This window comes from Oenanthe melanoleuca, chromosome 9 (genome assembly GCF_029582105.1).
Source record: "Oenanthe melanoleuca isolate GR-GAL-2019-014 chromosome 9, OMel1.0, whole genome shotgun sequence".
NCBI lineage: Eukaryota > Metazoa > Chordata > Aves > Passeriformes > Muscicapidae > Oenanthe > Oenanthe melanoleuca.
The window spans coordinates 22,553,167-22,575,397 of record NC_079343.1 but is presented as its reverse complement, the minus strand read 5'-3'; the positions used below and the strand labels follow the sequence as shown (position 1 = coordinate 22,575,397).

Genomic DNA, 22,231 nt, shown 5'->3' with positions numbered 1-22,231 from the left:
CACGTTTTCAGGAACAGTGCAAAATTCATCAAGAGATGGTCAATATGACGGGGGGAGACTCTCTTGGGACACCTTGCATCCTTACTTCACCCAACAGTAAAACAGACTCTTGAATTAGGTATGCTCAGGATCCACACAATGAAATTTTGAACATAAAAGAAAAAGATGAAGGATATGAAGCATAATTGCAGGTGGAAGCTGGGAGAAAGTAAATACCATTCAACTTGAAAAAATAATTTCACACACTAGCAAACAAAAATGAAATTTATAAGAAGTTTATTGGATTGGTAAAATGTAATAAAAAAGCATTTGTGATACTTCTTCTGCAAAGAAAAAAAGGCATCTGGCGATTTTGCATATTTATTTTCCCTTACAAAACATTTGAAAAGCATAACTGATAAAAAGGATAACAACTGAAAGAGCAGAGCAAAGAGGAAAATACATCTCAATATAATTGGATAATGCATAATAAAAATACAGAAAACACATGCTTAAAACAGCTTTCATTCTCTTACTGTAAAAAGTCATTTTACGTGTTGAATAAAAAATATATGCCGGTTGCTCTGAAAATTGCAGTTTAGAAGAGGTAACTAGCTGAGAACAAAATATATATCTATATATATTTATAAATATAGAAAATGTGTATATGCTGCATCTGTCCTCAGAACAAATTGGAATAAATGATTTTCAATTCATGCACACAAGTTACCAGAGAAAAAACTTCATTTATTGCCTAGCAGATCGATCCTGTAAGGTGCTGATTGCATTTCCTGAGTGCCCTCAAAGCCCTGTGGAAGTAGTCAGTGAGGGAGACAAGTGGCCTGATGGGTTCAGTGACAAGGGAGGCTACTCAGCAGCTCACAGGAGGTGCACTCAGCAATTCACAGGAATCAGGAAAACTCCAATGGCAGCAGGATTAGGCCCCCCACTACTTGGGTAGTGCTTTTGCTCAGCAAGGAGTAAAACTCTGGTACCCCCAAGCCCTGGCAGACAGGAGACCAGTCCTAAAAGCTCAAGTAATGTTACTTCATTAGGATCTGAGGCATAGAGTGTGCAGCAGAAGCATTCCTTGTATAGAAAGTGCTTCCTTGTGCCCCCCTTGCCAGATCCCTAGGCTAGTGATTCACATTTAAAAGGAAGATGCTTCCCATACCACTGAGAGCCTCTGTCTGCTGACACCAGACAAGGAGGAGAGTGGCCAGTCATGCTCCCTCCCAACTGCAACAAAGGCAACAAGGCAAAACCTTCTCCATCTCAAGGGCTAAACCAACAACCACCATGGAGCTGGAACACACCTCAGGCCACTGTGAATTACTGCACATCCAGTACAGATCATCCCTGGTGAACCCTCCAGCAGACAGGTCTGCAACTGGCAGGGATAGGCCAAAGCATAGCAGCTATGTAGGACAAATATATTCCTGGGGGCACTTCCTCCTTGCAGTCTGAAAGAGCTGAACCATTCTCCCAGCCTTTAGGGGGTTCTCCATGGGGCATGTAGCCAAGAGGAATCCTGTTTGTGGTTCAGACTCCCTTCTATCAGCCCACAGGTAAAGCCAGCGTGAGAGATTGGGCTCTGAAACATGACAAAACTTCTGCTGTTTGTTCTGTTCTGTAAAGTGACTTCCATAAAACTGCAAAATTAGTACTTGGGGTCTCTCATTTGATTAACTAGAGAGAAGGCACTGGAGGCTGCTCTCCAGTCTCTCTGACTGTCCAAAACACAAGCTGTGGCATGGGAAAGTACAGGACCATCAAGGAAGTTGATGTCTCACCAAGGCAGATCCTTTCTAGCAAAACTATGAGAGAAAGCCCAGGCATTACTTGGCTCTGCCCACACCTCTACCAATACTCAATTCTTGCTCTCCAAAGAGGCAGCAGAGGAGGTCACAGTGGTGCAGCTTGGAGCATCAAAACATCAAATCTTCCCCTTTACTGCATTTCCAATACACCTTGCATTTCCTGTCTGATCACAGTAGGGCAAAAATTTGCTAAAACATTATTTTGAGGATTGAAAACGAGAGCATATCAGCCTTTTTAATACAGTAGCACCAATCAAACTTTTGTTCATCTTCAGATTTTCTCTTTTAACATTGTATAAAAAATGAGTGATGGAAAATTTATAAGAGACAATATTAAGGGAAAACTTATTCAGATATGAATGACTCTGGAGTTCTAATCAGGAAGAGATGTTTGAGGAGACATACTCAAGTACCTCTGCTACAGAACAGTTGCCCACCAGACAACAGGGTGTATAAAGCAAGACAAGCTGCACTGATGGGATAAGCCATTGCTTTGCTTATCCCCATGGAGAACAGAAGCTCAGTATTAGCCTCTTGCTTCTCTTCTCCATCCCTGCTCAGCACTAGGACTGTTTCTCTGCTGCTGATAAAGGAGCACAGCAGGTCTCTGAAAAGGCACACAGTGAAGAAAGTGGAATACACTTTTTGTAAAGGCAGCTCTGTCAATAGCCTACTTGTCACCTTGCTGGTTGTTCTGTTGAGATGCTCGTCAGGAGCTTAGCTACTTAGGCACATTAGAAATGCTACTTTTTAGATGGATAAACCAAAGAAGTAGATCAGACTTGGGGACAAGGCACAAAATGTCCATTTGCCAAACTGGAATGGGTTTCCAGCCTGCCCAGAGCTGTCAGTAAAGCACTGGCAGATGAAAAAAGCACCCCAGTTTGGATTTTCAACGGGTTCCATCTCAACACAGTTGAACGGCAAACTACAACCCTCCGGCTGTGCATTTCAGTGCAAACTGCTCTTATCTCATGCAGCCCTGAATGAAACATTAGCACAAAGGCAGCCTAATTGGAACAGGATCTTCTCCTCCCTCCCTGCAAATCATCATTGCACACAGTCCCATAGACAATGGCAGAGAGAAAACAGCTGATTCTGGCCAAATACTCACACTAGGAAGGCAGGATCATCCCTAGGCTGGAGCAGACTCACCATGGGGAGCAGTACTGGCTGTGGAGAGAATGAGGCTGACCTTGCTCCCCTAGCATGCCTTTCCACAGCAGTGTGGAAAGCTGGAGCTGGAGCAAATGCTTGCAGAGGAGATGCTGGGCTCTGGCTTAGTTTAGGGAACAGAGGGTGTCACTTTTCTCCTTGTGCACCACCAAGGAAGATTATAAAAGCAACAAGAAACTACACTGAATGGCTATCTCCCTTTCATTTTGAAATCTAAGCATTTCCTCCAGTGAAGGCATTCCTCCTATGTAGAATTCCTATTTTGAAAACCTCTTTATATCAGACTGGAAAATATTCTTATTGCATTTGCTGGTTCCAAATTATAGGTAAGCTCTCCTAGACAGAGCTCCTAACTGTTTTCATTCAGTGCCCAAACCAGTGTCTCCACACCCTATGGGGACTAAGGCAAGACTACAACTCAACAAATGAAAAGTAAAAATAATGATACCATGAAAAAACACATGGTCCTGATTACCAAAAATGCTGAATAAGCAAAGCTACTATGGAACAAAATCAGCAGGAGACTCAGGAACAACCATTAAAATAAAATATCAGAGCAATTCTGTCCTTTATTTTCTTGCCACGTTTATTATTTTCACCTCTCTCTTCTCCCAGATGAAGTGGGGCAGGCCAGTTCTTTTTCCTTTTCAAGCTGGCTTTGCTCTCTGGGCTGTCACGCTGCTGGCACAGCCCTGCGGAGACAGGACTTCCCGCACTTCAGGAGAATGCTGAACTGCGGCTATTTTTTAAACATCAAACTATTCCTGTTCACTGTACACTCTGCTTCCAAAAATAAAACAAGCACCCGAGTCTTTAAACAAGCAGAAGGACCCTTTAAAGTCTCATAACAATGCTTTAAACCTGGGCTAGGAGGGATGGGAACGGGAATACCTTTTCCTACTAATTGGAAATAATGAAACCGACGTTTGTGGATACGAAATGCTGGGTAATAACAAATCAGAGGTCTGTTGTTGAGCCCGCTCTGCCAGCCAGCCTTTGTAAGAAAAAGACAGCAAGAAAGGTTTTTTTCTTTGCATTGATGAACTTAAAATGAAAGCTGGGGCAATACATGGGAAGGAAAAGGGTAGACAGGTACAGGGCATGGAAATTATTTGCCTGGAGCAACCACAAAAGTAGGCAGAAAAATGGCCAAAATAATGTCTCCTTATTTCCTTAGCCCTGGTTCCCAAAACTGGTTTGGGAATGAACTGGGGGAAGGGGAGGAAGGAGCAGCAATTTGAACACAGCAGATGCTCCAGTTAAACCATATCTTCCCAAAGAGGAACCCGGGGGGGGGGCAGGGGAGATGGCTATTATTAATGTCCTTCCGTATATAGCAAAGCAGACATCCTGCATAATGGCAACACAATACATCAATAATAGCCCAAGAATAGCTTCCTACCGGTTTTTTCCCCCTGACAGTTAGAAACATAAAGAGAAAAATCAAGCTGCTGAGATAAATAGCTGAGTCTCCACCCCCACCTCAAATTGCCTTGGCATATTTTAAGAGATAAATGGTTCTATGAGAAATTTAAATAGCTTTCTCTTTTCTTTTTTGGCAGCTGCAGGAACTGGGTCAGGTGTAGAAATTATTAATTTAGAAGCCTGAAAAACCCATGTTTGAAACTAAGTTTTTTTTTTTTTTTCTTTTAAAGCATCAACTTTCTTAGAAGCAGAGTTACCAAAAAAAAAAAAAAAAAAAAATTGAGGGGTATTTTTTAAACAGGAGTCAGGTTAAAAATAATGAAATAACAGTGCAAGCACTAGAAAAGGGACAATTTGTGTAACAGTTTAATGGACATTAAAAGTATCCATAGTAGATTGTTAATGGGGTTTTTTGCAGAGTACAATATTTGCCTAATGGCTTTCATTCCTCTTGATCAAACATAGCACCGGGAGTCTGCCTTGAGGAAAAAGCCTGGGGGGCACCATTCTGTAGCTTTACCCAAAGTTTAGTGCATGTTTCCAAATGAGACAAGAGATTACTGCCAAAGTGACCAGCACCAAACAGTCCCAAGAGGAGCCCATTATTCTCTTGCAGGTCTCAGAACTGACACCCCAGGGAGCTCATCTGCTTGAGGCTGTGCTTGCTGGTGCTCAGAGCTGGTGAGCCTGGTACTGAACCACGTGTAAATCACTGCCTTCACCCTCCCACTCAAGTTACTCTTGTTTTCGACATTGATACCAGGATTTGTAACACAGCTTCTCTGCACGATGCCAAAAGCCATCTCCCTCCTCATGCCATATGGGGAAGGATCTCTTTGCAACCATAAAACCTTGAATCTTACAGAGAAAAAAGGTCAAATTCTGTAGGAACAGCTCAGAACACAGAAACGCTGATGAACTAACTCACAGGAGAGCACACTAGTTAAGACCTGTAAAAGGTTCAAACTCTGAGGTCCTGAAAGATACCCAGTTGGCAAGCAGCCCACTTCCTCTGCTGCAGGGCTGGTAAAACCCTCCTGCTCAGTTCTGTGTCCCAAATCAGGCAGATACCTGAGAGGGATGAGGACTCCCCCGTCTTTACTTGCTGCACCTCGCAGGGCTCATGGCTCGTGCTCTCCTTCCCTTAGTGACCAATCAAAAATTTAAAAAGGTGACAAAGAGCCAGATGTAAATAGAACTGCAGTGCCTAGAAAGTCAGAGCACAGATAGGATCAGAAGACAGACTGTAATTACAGGCCCTGCTACTTATTACATAGGCCAGTTGGGCTACATGAGCCTTTGGTGGAAACTTCCTGTGCAATTAATAAAGGAGAAACAGAATACTTTTGCAATCACTTTTCTAGCTTTCACTGTGGGGGTCCAATCCTGCCATCCTGGATTAGCTCTAATCATAGACAATCTTTCTCTGCATAAAATGAAGGCATCTGTTCTGTAAGACTAACAAAAAAAAAAAAAAAATGAAAAAAGGACAAAACCCTTACTGCAAACCTACACCATGCAATCAAGAAGGAAAGGAAACTGATCCTGATCCCCCCTAGATCGTAATCTGACAATGTTTTCAAGGCATCTGGCAAAAAGGAAGAAGAAAGAAGAATGCTATGAAATATTTAAAATCCTACTTCTGTCAAGAATACATGAGAGAAGAAAGGTGAGTTTGAAAGGGTTGCATTATTTGTAAAGTAAAACCTGAAAGCACCACCTTTTGCATAGAGGCATGAGGTGCTCTTGGCCGGAGCCAGAGCGGTCCTGAGAACAAACACCAGGCACTGATTCACAGGGACTGGTGTGACAAAGTCAAGGCTGGGTGTGAGGGGCACCAAAGCACTGTCCTGCAACACCCTGGGATGTACCACAGGACATGGAGGGTAAGGACATGTGTTGGTAATACAGCAAAACAGCTGCACCTTTGCAGCCAGCAACTGATCCTCCTCATCTAAAGCTTGAATCAGATTTTCAAGAGCAGGAGAAATGGAGCATCCCCAGGGGGGGATTTCTCCTAAAGGCACTTCTTTTACTGCTTTTTGGTGAGATTGTCACCAAAGAGACTTCCAAGGAAGGGGAGACTGCCCTGTGAGATCTGAGATGCATTAAATGACACTTTGCTTTGCTCCTGCACCCAGGATATTGCCCTTTCCAATCTCAAAACCCCACTGGCATAGAGCACCTTTGCAGAAAGTTCTCCTCAGGGCCTGACCACCAGACTGATCCCAATCCCACAGCACAGAAAAGGGCTGGATGTGCCCAGCTGTCATAAGGAGGGAGCCCCCAAGCAGATATTCAGGAGTTCCAATGCTCAGCTGAGCCTTTTTCTTGGTCACATCCACCTGCCTACTGTACAGTCCCAGTAAAAACTATAAGAGATTTCAGGACTGGTACTGGGCATACAAATGGGACCAAAATGATCCTGAAACGCCAAAACAAAAGACACTTTGGAACAAAACTGGCACAGCCACAATCCCCATAATGCTTGTGTAAGACAGAAAGAAAGAATCCCTAGAACATATTTATCAAAAGCCATTTTATGCAGATTTTTCCTTCTGAATATTTAAAACATGGTGAATATTAAACTTCAGAGAGTCTTAATATGTTCCAAAGCCCCATGGACCTTTGAAATGCTAGCTCATCAATATGCAACATCTAATCTTGTCAGGAAAAAAAAAAAGAGAGGGAAAAAGAAAAGCTATTCATCCTCTGCACACAGAGGTTACAGTGAGAATCCCGAGGAAAATAAAAAACCAACCAACTTCCAGCATCTTATGCAATAGGTTAAATTTACTCTGGTTGGGAAAGTTTCACTTTCTGCAAGAGAGAAAGTGCCTGTACGTGCATAGCTACTGGAAGCTTCTTCTGAAGTGTGAGGCTGAAGCTGTGTAGCTGGATTACAGTAAGTAGTTTATTAAAAAAAACAAGGCTTGTGGCTTTGCATCCTGTTCCAGTCCAATGCAGTCTCAGGATCTCCTCTCCAAAGGCCAGCAGACAGTGCGCCACCTAAAAATCCATTCTAGTCCAAAATGCTGTGGTTGAAATGGTTTTGCTTGTTTATAAAGTTTAGTGTTTCGTATCGCTTGCATCTGACCTTCAGCAGAAAGAAAAGCTCAGTTAAATTGTGAAAATATGTACCAAATGGGAGCAAGGGAAGGCAGCCAAAAATGCTGCATGAGCTTTTGCAGGGCTGCAGCCTTTTAGGAGCACCAGTTAGATGAACTGGATGAGAGGCCAAATTGATTTAGGCTCCAGGCAGGAGCTTAAAACACCATGACATCCAAATTCACAAAGAAAATGTTCTGTTACTGCAACCCCAAATTTCCTGCACATGAAAACACTGTTTTCTTTCATCTTTAGGAGATGCTCGTTCTGTAATCCGACATTTAAAAATGAACAAACAAACAGCAGTCAGCTGACAAAGGATTCTTGCTGGTGAATGGAAGTAGGTCACTCTGAGTATTTAGCCTTTACAGTCTGGCTTAATATTAGTGTTGTACACAGAGCAGTAACAAAACTGCACTGGAGACAGGGAAAGACTCTAATTTTGTCTTTTCTGTGAAAATTAGCATTAACGTTCTGCATTAATGTGCAATGCCTCCCAAGCACCCGATATCTGGTTAATTAAAAGAAAAACCACAACCACAAAGCAAACCACACACTAAATTAAACAACAACAAAAAACCCTTACTGGTCAGCCTGCATTTAAAGACATCTCAGTATGAGTAATTGGGGAGAGAGGAATTTTCCTGAAGGAACATAAAAGAAAATGAAAGCTCTACATACAAGACCAAATAAAATCTTCTGTCTCTCACGAATGCAAATTCTGGCTGCCCTTTTACAGAAACATATTAAAGGAACATAACTGGAGGAAAAAAAAATAAAAGAGAAAAAGCTAATAAAATCATTTTTGAGGAAAAAAAAATTAAAAAACAAACTATCCTTCAAACATATTTCTTCATGGTAAATCCCTGCAATCATGTGGTTCTAAATTACATGGTTAAATATGACTGAAAAAGTAAGGCACAATTTCATAATCATTTTAAAAGCAATAATTATAACAATTTTCTTTGATATCCATATGGCAGGCCACTGATACTAAGGACGCACAAAACTACTTGATTAAAGATCTGAACAAGTTTTTCCAACTACTAGCTAAGACTCACAATACCTCGGTGAAGTAAGTAAGAAACCATCTTTACTGCAAAGATGAGTGCACATTGAGGACATGGAAAAAGTGGGTAAGAGAGAGGCTTGTGGACAAGGGGAGGCAGAGGCAGGAAAGCAGAGACACCCCAAGTGTGATGCTCCTGGGGAGGGACTCTAACCCCTGGAAATGTAAAGGTAATGCCACCACTGGGGCTTCTGTTTCCTTCCTCATTTTCTAAAATATCTTGTAGGATAAGAATACTGGACAAACAGCAAAATGAAAAAAAAAAGAAAAAAAAAGTTTTAACTGGTTGCTCTTGCTACCCGTGATAAACCCTGTGCTTCCATACATTACATGAAGTCTAAGAGACCAGGGACACGTAGTCAGGAATAAAGCCCAGAGGAATATTAGTAGCAACACTCAATATTGCAGCCTGTATTTCCACTCAGTTGTAGCCCCACAAACACCTGACATGTGTGTCTGTATGCCAGACTGCTCTGCAGACCACAGCAGAAAATTTCCAGGCTGAAGTGACAGCTGTTCCTCAATGTCCACCAGGAAATCTACTGAGGTTATGTTTTTTCTCTTAGGTTTTTAGATGCTGGATGAACGTTATAAATTCACAGGTGTAAAGTCTGTTATCTCCCAGGCTCCAAATGCCAGTTGGGCAACCAACTGTTGCAAACTCAAAGTTGAAATGCTGAGGGAGACAGATAGCATTTCTAGAAATGTTTAAGGAAAAATGCCATTCCCAAACCCAGAAAAGAGATTAAGTTCAATCAGTATCTCTTGATTTTCATGGCAGTTGCCACAATGTGCTTATATTCTTCAGTAATTTCAGGGGGGGAAATCAAACAGAAAGGGACCCCAAGATAAAAACAAAGAAGAGATTTGCAGCTGCCACAGAAAAAGACACTGGCAGTCCCTGCAGCCAGCCACTCCATGGCTTTAAGACGGATAAGAAAAATGAACCCAAAAGAAGTAACACTGTTATTTTAAGAGTCACATTACTTGGATTGTTCTAACAAAGAAAACAGTGACTTCAAAATTAGCAGAACTAGTTAAAAATAGGAAAAAAACATCTTGTGAAAATTTTCAAAGCTTTTTTTATTTCTCCAGGTCCAATATTGAACCACTTCCCAAGAACTTTTGCTTGGTTTTAAGTAGAATTTTTATCCAAAGAAATTTTCAAAATTGTAACAGAAACTTTAATTTACCAACAGAGGAAACCCAAGAACTACAAAAAACTGTGAAAGATGACATGGGTCTTTGAGAAATAAAAATATTTGTTAACAATTCTGAAATTTATTTAGATAAAAATTCAGTATAATTTTAATCATAACAGCAAAAACAATGCCCAAAAAACGTTGTGGGTAACATTGCAAAAAGAGAGAATTTCTCATAAAAAAAAAATGGCCCTTCTGATATCAAGTAATTTAGTGTAAAAATTGCAACCAGCTCTAACTGGAAATAGTGCTCTCACAGCTCTCTTGGTCTGTATTTTACTAACCTCTAGGTTATGGAGCAATTCCTTCCACAACAAACCCTCTGGCTGGTGTTTTCTCATGGGGATTTCAGCACAGTGGGATGGTTCAGCACCCCCTCTCCAACAGCCCCAGCCTGCAGCACTGAACCTGTATGAGGTGTTGTCCAGCCAGGCTGCTGAACACACACAAACCAACACTGTGACCCCCCTGCAGGAACCAGACACCAACAGACACCAGCCAGCAACTCAAACCCTTTCTGAGCCACTCAGCAAAAGCACCAGGTGTCAAACACTTATCCTTGACATGGGATTTCTCTCAAGAACCTTCTCTTGGCTCCTGGTATCCCTTGCCTTCCAGACTTCTCCAAAATCAAAAGGAACCACCATTTATCAAACCTAACCAGGCTTGAGCTAACCACAGCCAGGCAGCAGCCCTTAAAGGTCCAAAGAGATTTCAGACAGACTTGTTGCATATTCTCTTTAGCAACCACCATTTCTTTAAAGACACTTTTTTTTTCCTCTCATTCTTCTCAGGCACATTTTGCTGATAGGCAGAAAGTCAATTTAAGGCCTGTGTTGTGTGAAAGCCTCACTCCTACTATCATGATGAACACTATTATGTAGAGTGACAAACACTTTGTTACTCCCACACCTCTATGATTAAGTCATTACCCAAGTGTTTTGCAGCCATGATAAAAATCTAAGAATTAAAATATTAACACCCCTCCCAAAACCAAAATTAAAGGTGTGTTATCTGATAGGCTAAAGAATTGGTTTGGCTTTCTGTTTTTAAAAGCAATGTTCAATGAATAAAATAAGTGACAATAAAACTATCACATTCACAAAATACTAGTGTTAGCCTTGGGGATATGCTTAAGGATTGGGCTGTAACCAAGGCAACTCAACCTCCTGGAGAAAGTTTAAGCAGTCAGTTTTAAAGCCATTGCTCAAAGATACAGCAAATCTGGCTGCAGGGCTACTTGTGACATAGGAAGGTGCCACAGCCACCCAAGACAAAGCACTCATCTTGTAACAACTCAGCCTCCTGTCATCCAAACGTTACATTTGATCAGCTGTGGTGCTCTCCTGCAGTTGGCATAAGGGTGACACAGGAGCCATTCCCTGTGTTCTGGATAATTTGATAGAAGTTTGACTGTGCCCACATCCTGCCCAGATCAAACCTGTGTGATCAGGGGACAAAGAACCAGTCTGGTATTAATGACTTATGTCACACCATGCAATGGCTTTAAGTCTGTGCTTAAACAAACCCCAGGGACTTCAATATTTTGCTAAATTGGAACCTGATCCTGGGCCCTGTCTGGTCACACAAATCATGGGATCAGGCCCTACTTGCCAACAAATACTAGACAAAGCAGCATAAGCAGAAACTGCAGACTTGAACAGAAATGTTTGTGTGATCTTCCAATTCTTTCTGAAAGGAACAGTTTGGACATTAACACAGCCACAGATGATGTGAATTTTTGTCATGGCTAAGAAGGTCCAACTTTAAAAAAGCAAGGTCTCTTTGGCAAAAAGACTCCTTCTTTGGAACAGATAAACATGATATATTATAAATATGTGATAAATATTGTGATGAAGCCATATCCCAGTGGTTCTTAATTGCAGTACAATTGAGATAAATCCCACCAGCATTTCCTAATTAAATCCTGAAGCACCAGCAGGGAGATTTCCATATACATGTGGGTGATGAGAGCCTCTGTGATGCATATACAATAACTTTCAAATACATTTATAGCAATTTTGAAAAACAAAACCACACAGAATAAAGAAGAGGGTTTTGGACACTCCTTCCAACAGGCAGATGGCTTTGGCATTTAGGGGTGAAAAAAATCCCATTATAGTACCTTTGCACAGATGTGTCAGGTCTAGAAACCAGCCACAGCACCTCAAATATCAACACTGTTCAATCTTTGTCAATCATATTTCATCCATGAAGTATTTAATGCTTGAAAGTTTTGGCTCTCACCTCCAGCACGCCAGCCCAACTCACCACAGCACTCTCATAACAGAGAGGATTCAGAGCTGATCTCCTGGCTGGCCACATGCATTGAAATGGGCTGGAATCCCAGGCCTACATACCAGCAAACTTTTCTGTAATGAGAAAATAGAGCTCCAGAAATCAGCAGTTTGGGCTAGTCTTAATGTCTCTGGGAAACTGCAAAGCAGCTCTCTCACGCAGAGGGCAGAAGACAAGGAGCCATATGGCTTGCTCCAGTCCAGCCTATGGCAGAGCTGTAAAAAGCCCAAAAGCTCTGAACTTGAGTCCTCCTTAGTCTAGGCCACATTCTGCTGGAAGGCAGGCAGTTTGTTCCCATCAATTACCCCAGGGTTATTCAGGAGAGTCTCATCAACCACTTGATTTAACACCCACAAGAGTAAGGAAGATCAGAGCTATGTTTTCTGCCTGATGAATGGCTCATTCTGCACCCAAATGCATCACATTATCACCTGTGCTTGTATCCCAGCACTGACCTCCCGTTTTTGTAGGGTTAGCTCAAACTAAATTTGCTCAGTATTTGCAAGGTTTTGGGACTGGTGGTGGTGCAGACTGCGTGTCAAGAAGCGAGCTCAGAAGGACCTTACATGCCACGGTTCAGGGAGCAGCAGCCCAGGTGGAACCTGGTGGGAGCCAGGGTGCCAAAAAATCTGTTTATGTCTGAGGCAGTAACATTCTTGCAGGCCAGGGTAGAAATCCAGTATAAAAAGTCAAACTGCTTCAGCACAGCCTCTATGGTGGTGAAGTCTGCTCAATGATGCCACCCTTCTACAAAGAAGGATTCATTTCAAGTTGTGAATTTTGGGAAACTTCCCTGACACTGGTGAAGTTTGCCAACATATAAACCATGCAAGGAATGGAGGTTTCAGACTGGTATTTCTGCATTTGAATTTACCACAGACAGCTGAAGCTACTGAATATCACAGTGCTCTTCCAGAAAGTTAGTGCTAAACTGAAAGGAAATGCACCATTTGGAGGAGCTGTAGTGTCCCATCACAATTTTTCATTTGTCTCTTATCAGTTCAGCTCATCTAACTTTTCTTTCCAGTATTAGTGGATATAATTATTCTCTGTAAAAGAAGCCTGATACGAAGAGGAAAGCATCACATTCTTATTGTTTTTCTGTGGGATGCATGAAAAAAAATCTTTTAACTTACTCTTGAAAAGTGCCAGTTTGTCACTTATATGGTCAATCAGCCAGCAACTGTTTGAGTTCTGCTTCTTAATTTAAGTGCAAAGAAAGGTATTTTCCTTGATTACATCTGCAAATAAGATATTAATGTCAATTCTGTGATATGAAAATTACTCCCTCACTATGTAATTTGCACCTTAGTTATTATGGGTTTCATGAACAAGACTATTATAGCTGCTTAGAATGCCACAGATTTCTAATTTTTTGATTTGTTTTTAATTAACCAAACTAAAAAAAAATCTAAAAAAACCCCCAAACCCACGATCATGGGGAAAAAAGGACTGTCTGTGCACAGGTTTTATTTACCTTGGCATATATATTAATTCTGGACTGAAGATGAAAATGCTGCTGCTGGCCCAGCACTCTACTGCCATGAATTTCACCAGAGGCAAGTCATAAGTGGCTGGGATGAAAATGGGAGAGGAAAATTGCCTGCTTTCTGGAATGGCACAGTGAAAGGCTTAATACCTTCTTTAACTTTCTTAGGGTCAAAACTGAACATGTACTTAGGACAATTTTTTTTGCTGTTGAAACAAGATCTGATTTTTTTTTTTACTGAAAAATAGAGATCACTTGTGTTAACATCAGAGAAATGTGTATCATCCCAAAGCCTGATTCAATCCCTGTTACTGTTGAAGGAAAATCCTCCAACTGCAATAACAGGAGATGGAACAAGACTTTATTGCTTGAATGTGTACCCAGAGACCAACACTGCCAGTGGTCCCACCAGAATGGGCTGTATTAGAGAGTGGTGTAAGATATTTCTGAGCATCGCTTTGCACTGCAGTTCTATGTAGTCATTTTTATCTTTTTTTTTAACCACTGGGATTTCAGAAATGTGTTTCCAGCCCCACATCCCTTAAAGATCTTCTCAATGGATGTGACTGGTTTATGCCTCCAGTAAATCAAAAGCATGTTGTGTGTGTGTAGTGTGTTGTGTGTGTGTAGTGTACAGTGTGTGCAAGCTCACATCTTTCTGTGATTGCTCATACATTGTGAATTGGAAGCATCACTACTGAATAAATTTATGCAATAGCTAAGAAGATTTTCATGAGTAAAAGAAAAACCCTATTGAACTGGAAGGGAGTGGAGACAAGGAAGGGCCTATGAAATAACCAATCTGTGTTCCAAAGACACACAATCACACCTACACTCAGGTGCAGTACAGTTGCAGTTGCACTGGGTCTGCTCTCACACATTCTTGGCTAGTGTAGCTACTTCTGCTGGTGACACAGATCTTATTAAAGTTATCAGCAGACACTGAAGTCCCATGACTTCAATGAGAGCTGGTCAGGGTCTCAAAATAACTTGGGAGAATTAACCACCTCAGCCATCTTTCACCCTCTACCTTCATGTACTTAGGATACAGGAATCAAACACAGAAGCACAGTAAGGATCATGTTCAGACCTCCTTCTACAGGCAGTTAACTTAGGTGCTGTGACCCTTAACTCCATCAGCTGCAGATAGAGCAGCTGCTCTGACTCACTCACTGCCCTCCTGAACAGTTGTGCCTAAATTAGATGCCTGTCATGGGCAGTCTGAACATGGCCTCTCAAACTGCCCTCTTGTTCCAAGGCCTTCCAGTTTTACTTTTTTTTTTTCTTTTCTTTTTTTTTTTTCATTATTTTCAATAACAGAGATTCAGACCCTAGGCTGGAAAGAAATCATGCAAAGCTTGTGCAATATCCCCCACTGGGCATCCTGGGGAGGGTCACAGTCGATACTCAGAGGTCAGTGCTGGCCTTGGCAGTCAGAGCCTGGATCCGAGCAGAGTTGCAGGTCTTGCACAGGATGTGCCCATCCAGAGGGTAACAGCCCTGATTGTCCCCTTCAGACAGCAGGCCACCACAGTCCTAGGAAATAAGAGCAAAGTAAATAAGAAAGAGCAAGATTAAGCAAAGAATCTATTGGCCAAAGAATATCTCTCCTCACTCTCCACCTTGTAACAGGATCCAGCCTGAGTCAGCACAAAGCATGAGGCTGAGGTACGTGATGTATTTCACGATTAAGCCATTTTCTGATAAGAGACAATGCTGCAGAGAAGATGGGTTCCCGAGCTCTCTGCTGAATTTAATCCAATTGAAAATAAAAGGAGATTATTCCCTTCACATTTCTGAGGAAGCAAAGGTCTTTAGCATTGGAGAAACATCAAACTGAAGCACATATTTACTAATTCAAAAAAAGGATAAAAGAGAAGCATCACTGGGTAAAAGTTTAGTACCAATATCTGCTGTAGGTAATCTCCTTTGGAAGAGTTAACGCCACAAAGTTAGCAGGGGTGCTAACTAAGCAAAGTCCCTGCCTGTCTCCCCTTACCAGAACTGTCACCTGTGTTTGCATTAAAGTTGGCCAAAAAGGTTGTGGCAAAAAGGAGGATGTCAGACAGGAACATGGAAACCCCACTACCCCAAAGGCCCCCAAACCTGCTCCAGAGATCTTAGCCTATAAACTTTAAGGCTGAGTACAGCTGTTAGGAAAGTTGGGAATTACCCCTCACCATGTGATCAAGCAATTGCTTGGCCCAGGAATGATGGATCCATGTGTGTGAAAGCCTGGCTATCTCAGCAGCCAGCATGGGGACATGCTGTATGATGAATTAGGCTCTACAAAATTTAGTGTAAGAATGCCCCAGCATCTTAAAAAGTAATGTGCCTAATAATGGGCTGATATGTATCCTGAAAGCCAAGGTCAGATGGAGAATTGAACCAGATGCCTCAAGTTTCAGCCTAGACCTTTAAACCTTAGTCCATCCTTCCTTCCAATTAAGGTTATTAAAACCTACAACTGCAATAAGAAATATATTTGGCTTCATTTTCTTACCCTGCCATCTGGCTGATGTATTATCCAACAAGTAACACTAGCACTGAAGAATTCTTGAAGGTTCCCTTACACAGCTGTTCCCACATGCTAATTGCTTTAAGGTGATTTTTATTCTCTGTCTTCAGATTCTTACCATCAAAATTACATGAAGTGTGTAATGAAACTGAACAGGAGAAGTAGCACAAAAAGCATTGCACAAAACAAGAATGATCATGTTTATGTGTCCATTAAAATTCTTCAACCCAGAGCCATATGCTGAGTTTCCTGTACAATCTTGCTCAAATCCTAACATGCATTAGCTTTCATTTTAAGAACATAAAGATGAGCTACATTTGTGTCCAGGCTATAATTTATGAAGTTCTCAGCTATTAAGCCCTAATTGCCTGAGTCACATTCTTTTGCTCTCCTAATGAACCTGTTATAAACAAGGGACCTCTCATTTGCATGGATATAAACGAGGAAAAATCCTTGCTTGCTGAAGTCAAGGAAGTAATTTGATTGTAGAGAGAGTGTTACAACAGGGTATGGCTGTCATGTGAGCAATGTGGTAGTGGTGAAGTTAAGTCAAGCCTTGCTTTGTGTCCCTGCTGTGGCTGAATACCAACCTCGCACCGGTAGCACTGCACATGGAAGTCACGATCCAGGGCGACGATGCGCACGGTCTCCTCTTGCCCCGGGGCTGGCATGATGGGCTCCTTACACACAGAACACCTCGGGGCAAATTTCCTGAGGAAGCAAGAGACAGGCACAGTCATCCTCAAACTGGAGCAAAAGTTTTTGTTAACTGGACCAGCCAGCCAGAAATGTGTGCATTTGTACCAACACACACACACACACGTACGTGCAAACACAGCACTGGAGCTCTGCACAGCTCCCTCCTTGAAGACAAAAAAAGGCTGGAGCATTTTAGCCTTACAAGGCAATTTCAGGCATGTAGGATATTAAAGAACATTTATTAGGAGAGGACTTATAGAACTTCTGACAGGCAGCAAAGCATTTTGCTGCCCTAATTTACAACTGACTTGCCTGTTGAATGACCCTCGATTGTGGCACCTATACACTGCCCCAATCCTCAGCCTCTAAGAAAATCCACACAAATCCCAAGGTTAAAAAGATGACCAGGATCTGCTTCAAGAGCATCTCTTGAAAACAAAAATAAAATTATTAAAATTTGAAGACTGGAACAAATAGTTTAAAAGTCTGAAATGGTAAAAAGCCTTGCACTAACACTAATTTGTTGAGGTTTATGCCATCCCTTTAAAACCTCCAAGCCATCTTATCCACTTATGCATACAGAAGCACTGTCTGTGCTCACTCTCAGACAAGGAGCATCAGGGCATTTCTGACTTGCTGCATTTTCTAGCTAAAACCAACTCAGTTATCCAACAGGCTTAAAAGGGGTGCAGAGACCCCAATGTTCTCTCTTTCAGTCAACCTGACTTCCAATTGTGACAATAGTGACAATAACTTACTGCATGAAGAGACTGACTTGAATCAGGGTCAGCTCAGGGATCAAGAGAAGCACAGCCCTTTCTTTTTCCCTTCTGTTGCTCATCAAATGCCCTTCTGGATAATTCACCCATGTTCTGTATTCCCTCTGGTTTTGCTCCCCTCAGGTCCCATGAGAAGTGGCCATCTCTGCTCCTAGGCTTGGGAGCATTTAGCCTGTGGTGAATCATTATATGCTGTTCTTGTTCAAAATCTACTGGTACCAGTTTCCTGGCTGCAAATTCTGCTTGCAAACAAGGAAACTTACACCCACAGAATCTGCTGCCATGTAACGAGAGCCAGGGGCAGGGGCTGTGGAGTGACAGAGGTCAAAGCTTATGGCAAACATCAGAACACAAGGAGATCAAAGGCCCTTCTCTTCTGAAATGCCTAGTAAGGATTGACTCTGCCACCCAGCCTGTCACATGAACCACCTCAGAATTAACTATCTTAGAAAAGAAAAAAAAATAAAATCTATCTGTACTAGGAATAAAGAAAAATATTAATTTCACTGGCAGCAGATGAAAGATGCCTGTGTAGCTGTGATCTAATGAAAGAATGAATTAAACAGTGGCTATAACGAGCGCTCTGAAAAATAACTTAAATGGATCATGATATGACCAGAGCTGTGATGGCAATTAATTATGTGCTGCTTCTTGCAGGCCCTTCCTTGTGCCATTTAGCTCAAATGTGGTACTTAAAAAATACTTCAACATTTCTTTGTCTGGGCTACTGTAATTCGTTATGAGACAAATATTATCTCCCAGGATCCTGAGATCATTCCTGCAGGTTTCAGTGGATGTGGATCAGTTACTGTGGGGCCTGAGCTCAGGGATAGTGCGAGTAAGCATCAGCTACAGTTTTGTTATCAAGTGGATGTAGATGTAGAACAGTCAACCTCCAGATCAGGAGGACATGATATCCCTAATAAATTAAAACTGGGATGGTCAAGTACTGCAAAATGTGTGGCTGGCCAAAGACATTCTGAGTGTCACATTGGGACTTGTGCTGTTCCCATCATCTTCCCCTCAATGCTTCACTCAACGATTTTTATGTTCTTCCTTGCACTGACAGCCTCCCACTTTCCACTCTCAGAGCCCTGAGGTCCATATGCAGTCACTGCCAAGATGTTCCAATGTGGGACATCAGCTCTCTTTCTCCTGAAAGCATGTTGAGCTTTGGAAAGGGCACTCTGCAAATTGTTGAGGGGGTGTGAAGGAAGTCCTTCAGGTACCTGAGTGGTGCATAAAATCCTGTTGGGCCTGTGCTCAGGACCACATTTTACCTTACACACAACTGGTGGCATAGAAAGGCAAAGCAGTGCAGCAGCTGCCAATTAACCCAGCCTAGCTGAGCTACAGGGAACATCCTCCTGTTGGATTAGATATGCCAGTTAATTGTGGCTGCTTCCCTTTCTGTCAAGTCAGCCAGCTTCTTTGAGTTTTCAGACCCACACACTGATGTCATGAAGCTCTAATTAAGTCTACCCCCCTAGAAATTAAGTGGTAATGGTTGAGACATAAACTCACATTTGTCAGTATTGATTTCATCTTTTAATTGAGGGGTGTAATGTATCTGTCTTTTCCATACAGGGCAAACATTTGTGCTCTGATTATATCTACCTGTCTTCCCTAGATTAGTTGTGATGATGGGGGTGGCAGCATGTCAGTGACAGAAATTACTTGCAGCTATACCTTTCAACTTACTTTAAATAGCAGTTTCACTATAAATTATTACCAGGGCTGTATTTTTAGTAGCTTTAAAAAGCTAATTAGCAACTAGAAACAAAAGGAGCTGTGAGCAAGCCGTGGCCACTGAGATCCCTCTAGGAGGTAAGCAAACACCTGCAGAGTGCAGGAGGATAGGACCTCTCTTAATTGCTCAGTGGAAGAAGGGTGATGTGAAAGTGCAGGTAGAGGCAGTGAAGAGAAACATGCACAGTGAAAGATATGGGGAAGGCAGAGCATTTATAACAGAGGGACACTGAGGTTATCTCTCAATTCAGCTCTAAGCAAAACAGACATCAAGCAGAATCATCCCCTAAGAAATTAACCTTGTATGCCACGGTGTGCCTGCTTGGAGCAAAGCTCTCCCTGCTATTTAAGAGCCTTGGGAGGAAGTGGTATAGGGTTCAGAACTTCCTGAAGGCTCAGTATGAAAAAGGAGAATTTTTAGGGGCAAAAAACAAAGTCAACAAGCAAAGCACTGACAGCAGCTTAGGCCTTACTTATGGAAATCCTCGATGCAGTGGATGTTGCCACCAGCATCCACAGTGAAGGGGATCCCATCCAGGCTGCGATGGCACATCACACAGGTGAAGCAGTGGGGGTGGTAAGCCTTCCCAGTGGCTCTCAGGATTCTCTCCATGATGGGCTTTGCACACACACTGCACTGCTCCAGTGTATTCTGCAAAGAAAACACGCACAACAGATGTGAGCACCATCTCAGCAGGACACTTACAAAGGTCAGCTGGGTTGGAGGCTGCTGCTAGTCTTCTTGGAAGCTTTGGGTGCCTTATTTTCATTTCTTCTAGATAAAGTGCAATACAGTCAACAGTTATCAAAGAGTATGATACCACAGGGCATGGGTCAAGCCTTTAGAACAGTGTGAGAACACAGACCAGAGCCTTCTCTCAGCAGCTCTGACAAGGGATCAGGGATGGCTCATCAGATGGGTTATCTGAGACACAGCAGCTTCTGTAGCCAGGAGCACGTGAAGGAAGGAGCTGTGCAGCCAGCCTGGGCTTTTGCCTCTGGACTGCCTGGTCTGAGCAAGCTTTTGCAGCAGAGTTCATTAGAGACAAGTTCCACAGAGGGCAGTGCTAAACTGAAGTGCAAACTCCTGGGACTACACAGAGACCCTATAATTAATTTGCCAATGCAGATCCCATTAAAATATCTTTATCTGCCTTGCATGAAAATCTTGATCTTCCTCTCTCACCACAGAGAATACTGCTAAGTCTTCTTAGAGAGAACAAAGCAGTGGCTGCAAGGAAATCATCTGCAAGGACAGGAGTTCAGGATGACTTAAATGCTTCATTTATCTCTGGCCCACGATGTTTGAGATAATGACTGTGAAATGCCAGCTCTAAGGCCATGATCCTTGCTGCACAGGTTTTACATACTAGCCTGCTCCTAAAGTACTGGAGCCAAAAACATCCCACTTTTCAAGTGGGGTCCATTGAATGATTCATCTCATTTCAACTCTCACTCACCCTTGCAGTTAATTATAGAAACACCAAGATAATTTTGTTTCAGATGGTTGTCTGTGAGCTGCAGCAGCCCTTCTGACACCAACTGGGTAACTAACCATTTCAAAGCAAGCACTTTAAAAGACACATGCCATGAACGGAGGATGCAAACCACATAGATACAAACAATAAATCTGTGTCATTTCACTGGACTTAGAAAAGCAAACTTCACCTACTATTCTTGCTTGATGCATCTGAAGTTTTCAAATAATGCTATCAACCAGCATTTGCATCTTGGGTAAGGTAGAAAAATCTATCATTACACTATTGATTATTATTTAGATAGACAGAAATAGGAAAAAATCTAACAGGACAGAAATACAGAAAGGTGCTGAAAGGCAGATCTGGTTGACAAACACAGGAAGGCTAAATCCTGCTTCCTCATGCCACAAAATTCCCAGAGAAAGTAGTGCTTTGACTGACTGCATTGTTATTGCTCCTTTGAGCCAGTATTCTCAGGGGCAAGATCCAGTCCTTCCATGTGCAACCAGAATATATTGTAAGGAGATGAATAACCTAAGAACTCAGAAGGTTCTACACTCACACATTTGGTCTCAGACATTATCTCTGGGCTGCACATCACTGGTAAGGTACAAACAGAAATACACAAGTTCCTAGCAGAGGATCAGAAGGATTGTTTTTGGAAAGGTTGATATGAAAAGTCCTGAATTTCAAACCATATGAGAACTGCCTCATGCATTTGTAAGAAGAGCACAGCCAGACGAGCATCAAATTCAGGCTGGTTTTTGCTTTATACCTTGTAATAATGGGCAGGAAAGAATGACTGCTGGCCTTTCTGTCTGGTTGCTGTCACCATCATCATCATTATAACAGTGGCTGGTATGCCAGAAAAAGCAAGGTCAATAATTTTCTCCATGGAGAAATAACCTGGCAGATTTACCATTTTGCTTTGCATAAGCAGATCACATCATCTCAGTCCGCATCCATGCGGCTCTCTGTGTTTTTCTGCCAAGCAGGGAAGGCAGGATACCTGTGGATACTGATGGAAGATTGGGCCATTTGTAAGGCATTTACCATGAAACTTTCTGAACACACACAGGTATGGAGCATTTGCCTCACCAAGTCACTGCTTGCCTCATTTCCAACAGCTGCCAACAACAGAGGCCAAAGTTTGGGAACAGGGTAAGCAAAACACAGAAATTCCTTGGGATTTGCTTCCAGTCTCCACTGATTATTGGTTTATGGACTTCCTGAGTCAGAGCTTGGCTTCCCCATACTTTGCCTCAAGTGCATGCTTCTTCCATGAACTTTCCTAATTGATTTTTGAATTCTGATAAATACCGATCCCCCACAACATGACTAGGAATTCCATGGCTTATTTCCACACTGATCTGTTCAGCAGCCCCCCTGGTCTGCTACTGCAGCTCAGCCAGGAGTGTGACCAGAGCAGGCACCTGCAGCAG

General features: G+C 42.2%; 1 protein-coding gene across 4 annotated transcripts in view; it reads right to left on the bottom strand.

The window, feature by feature from the left end:
- Nucleotides 1-259: 259 nt before the first annotated feature.
- Nucleotides 260-22,231, bottom strand: part of LPP (LIM domain containing preferred translocation partner in lipoma) — a 327,230-nt gene continuing 305,258 nt past the window's right edge. For all 4 annotated transcript variants that reach the window (XM_056498467.1, XM_056498470.1, XM_056498468.1 and 1 more), the window contains 3 exons: nucleotides 19,785-19,963; nucleotides 16,675-16,795; nucleotides 260-15,102 (listed from right to left, as the gene is read on the bottom strand). In XM_056498467.1, the coding sequence (XP_056354442.1) occupies nucleotides 14,974-15,102; nucleotides 16,675-16,795; nucleotides 19,785-19,963 (429 nt within the window). In that variant the 3' untranslated portion in view covers nucleotides 260-14,973. The remainder of the gene's footprint in view (nucleotides 15,103-16,674; nucleotides 16,796-19,784; nucleotides 19,964-22,231) is intronic.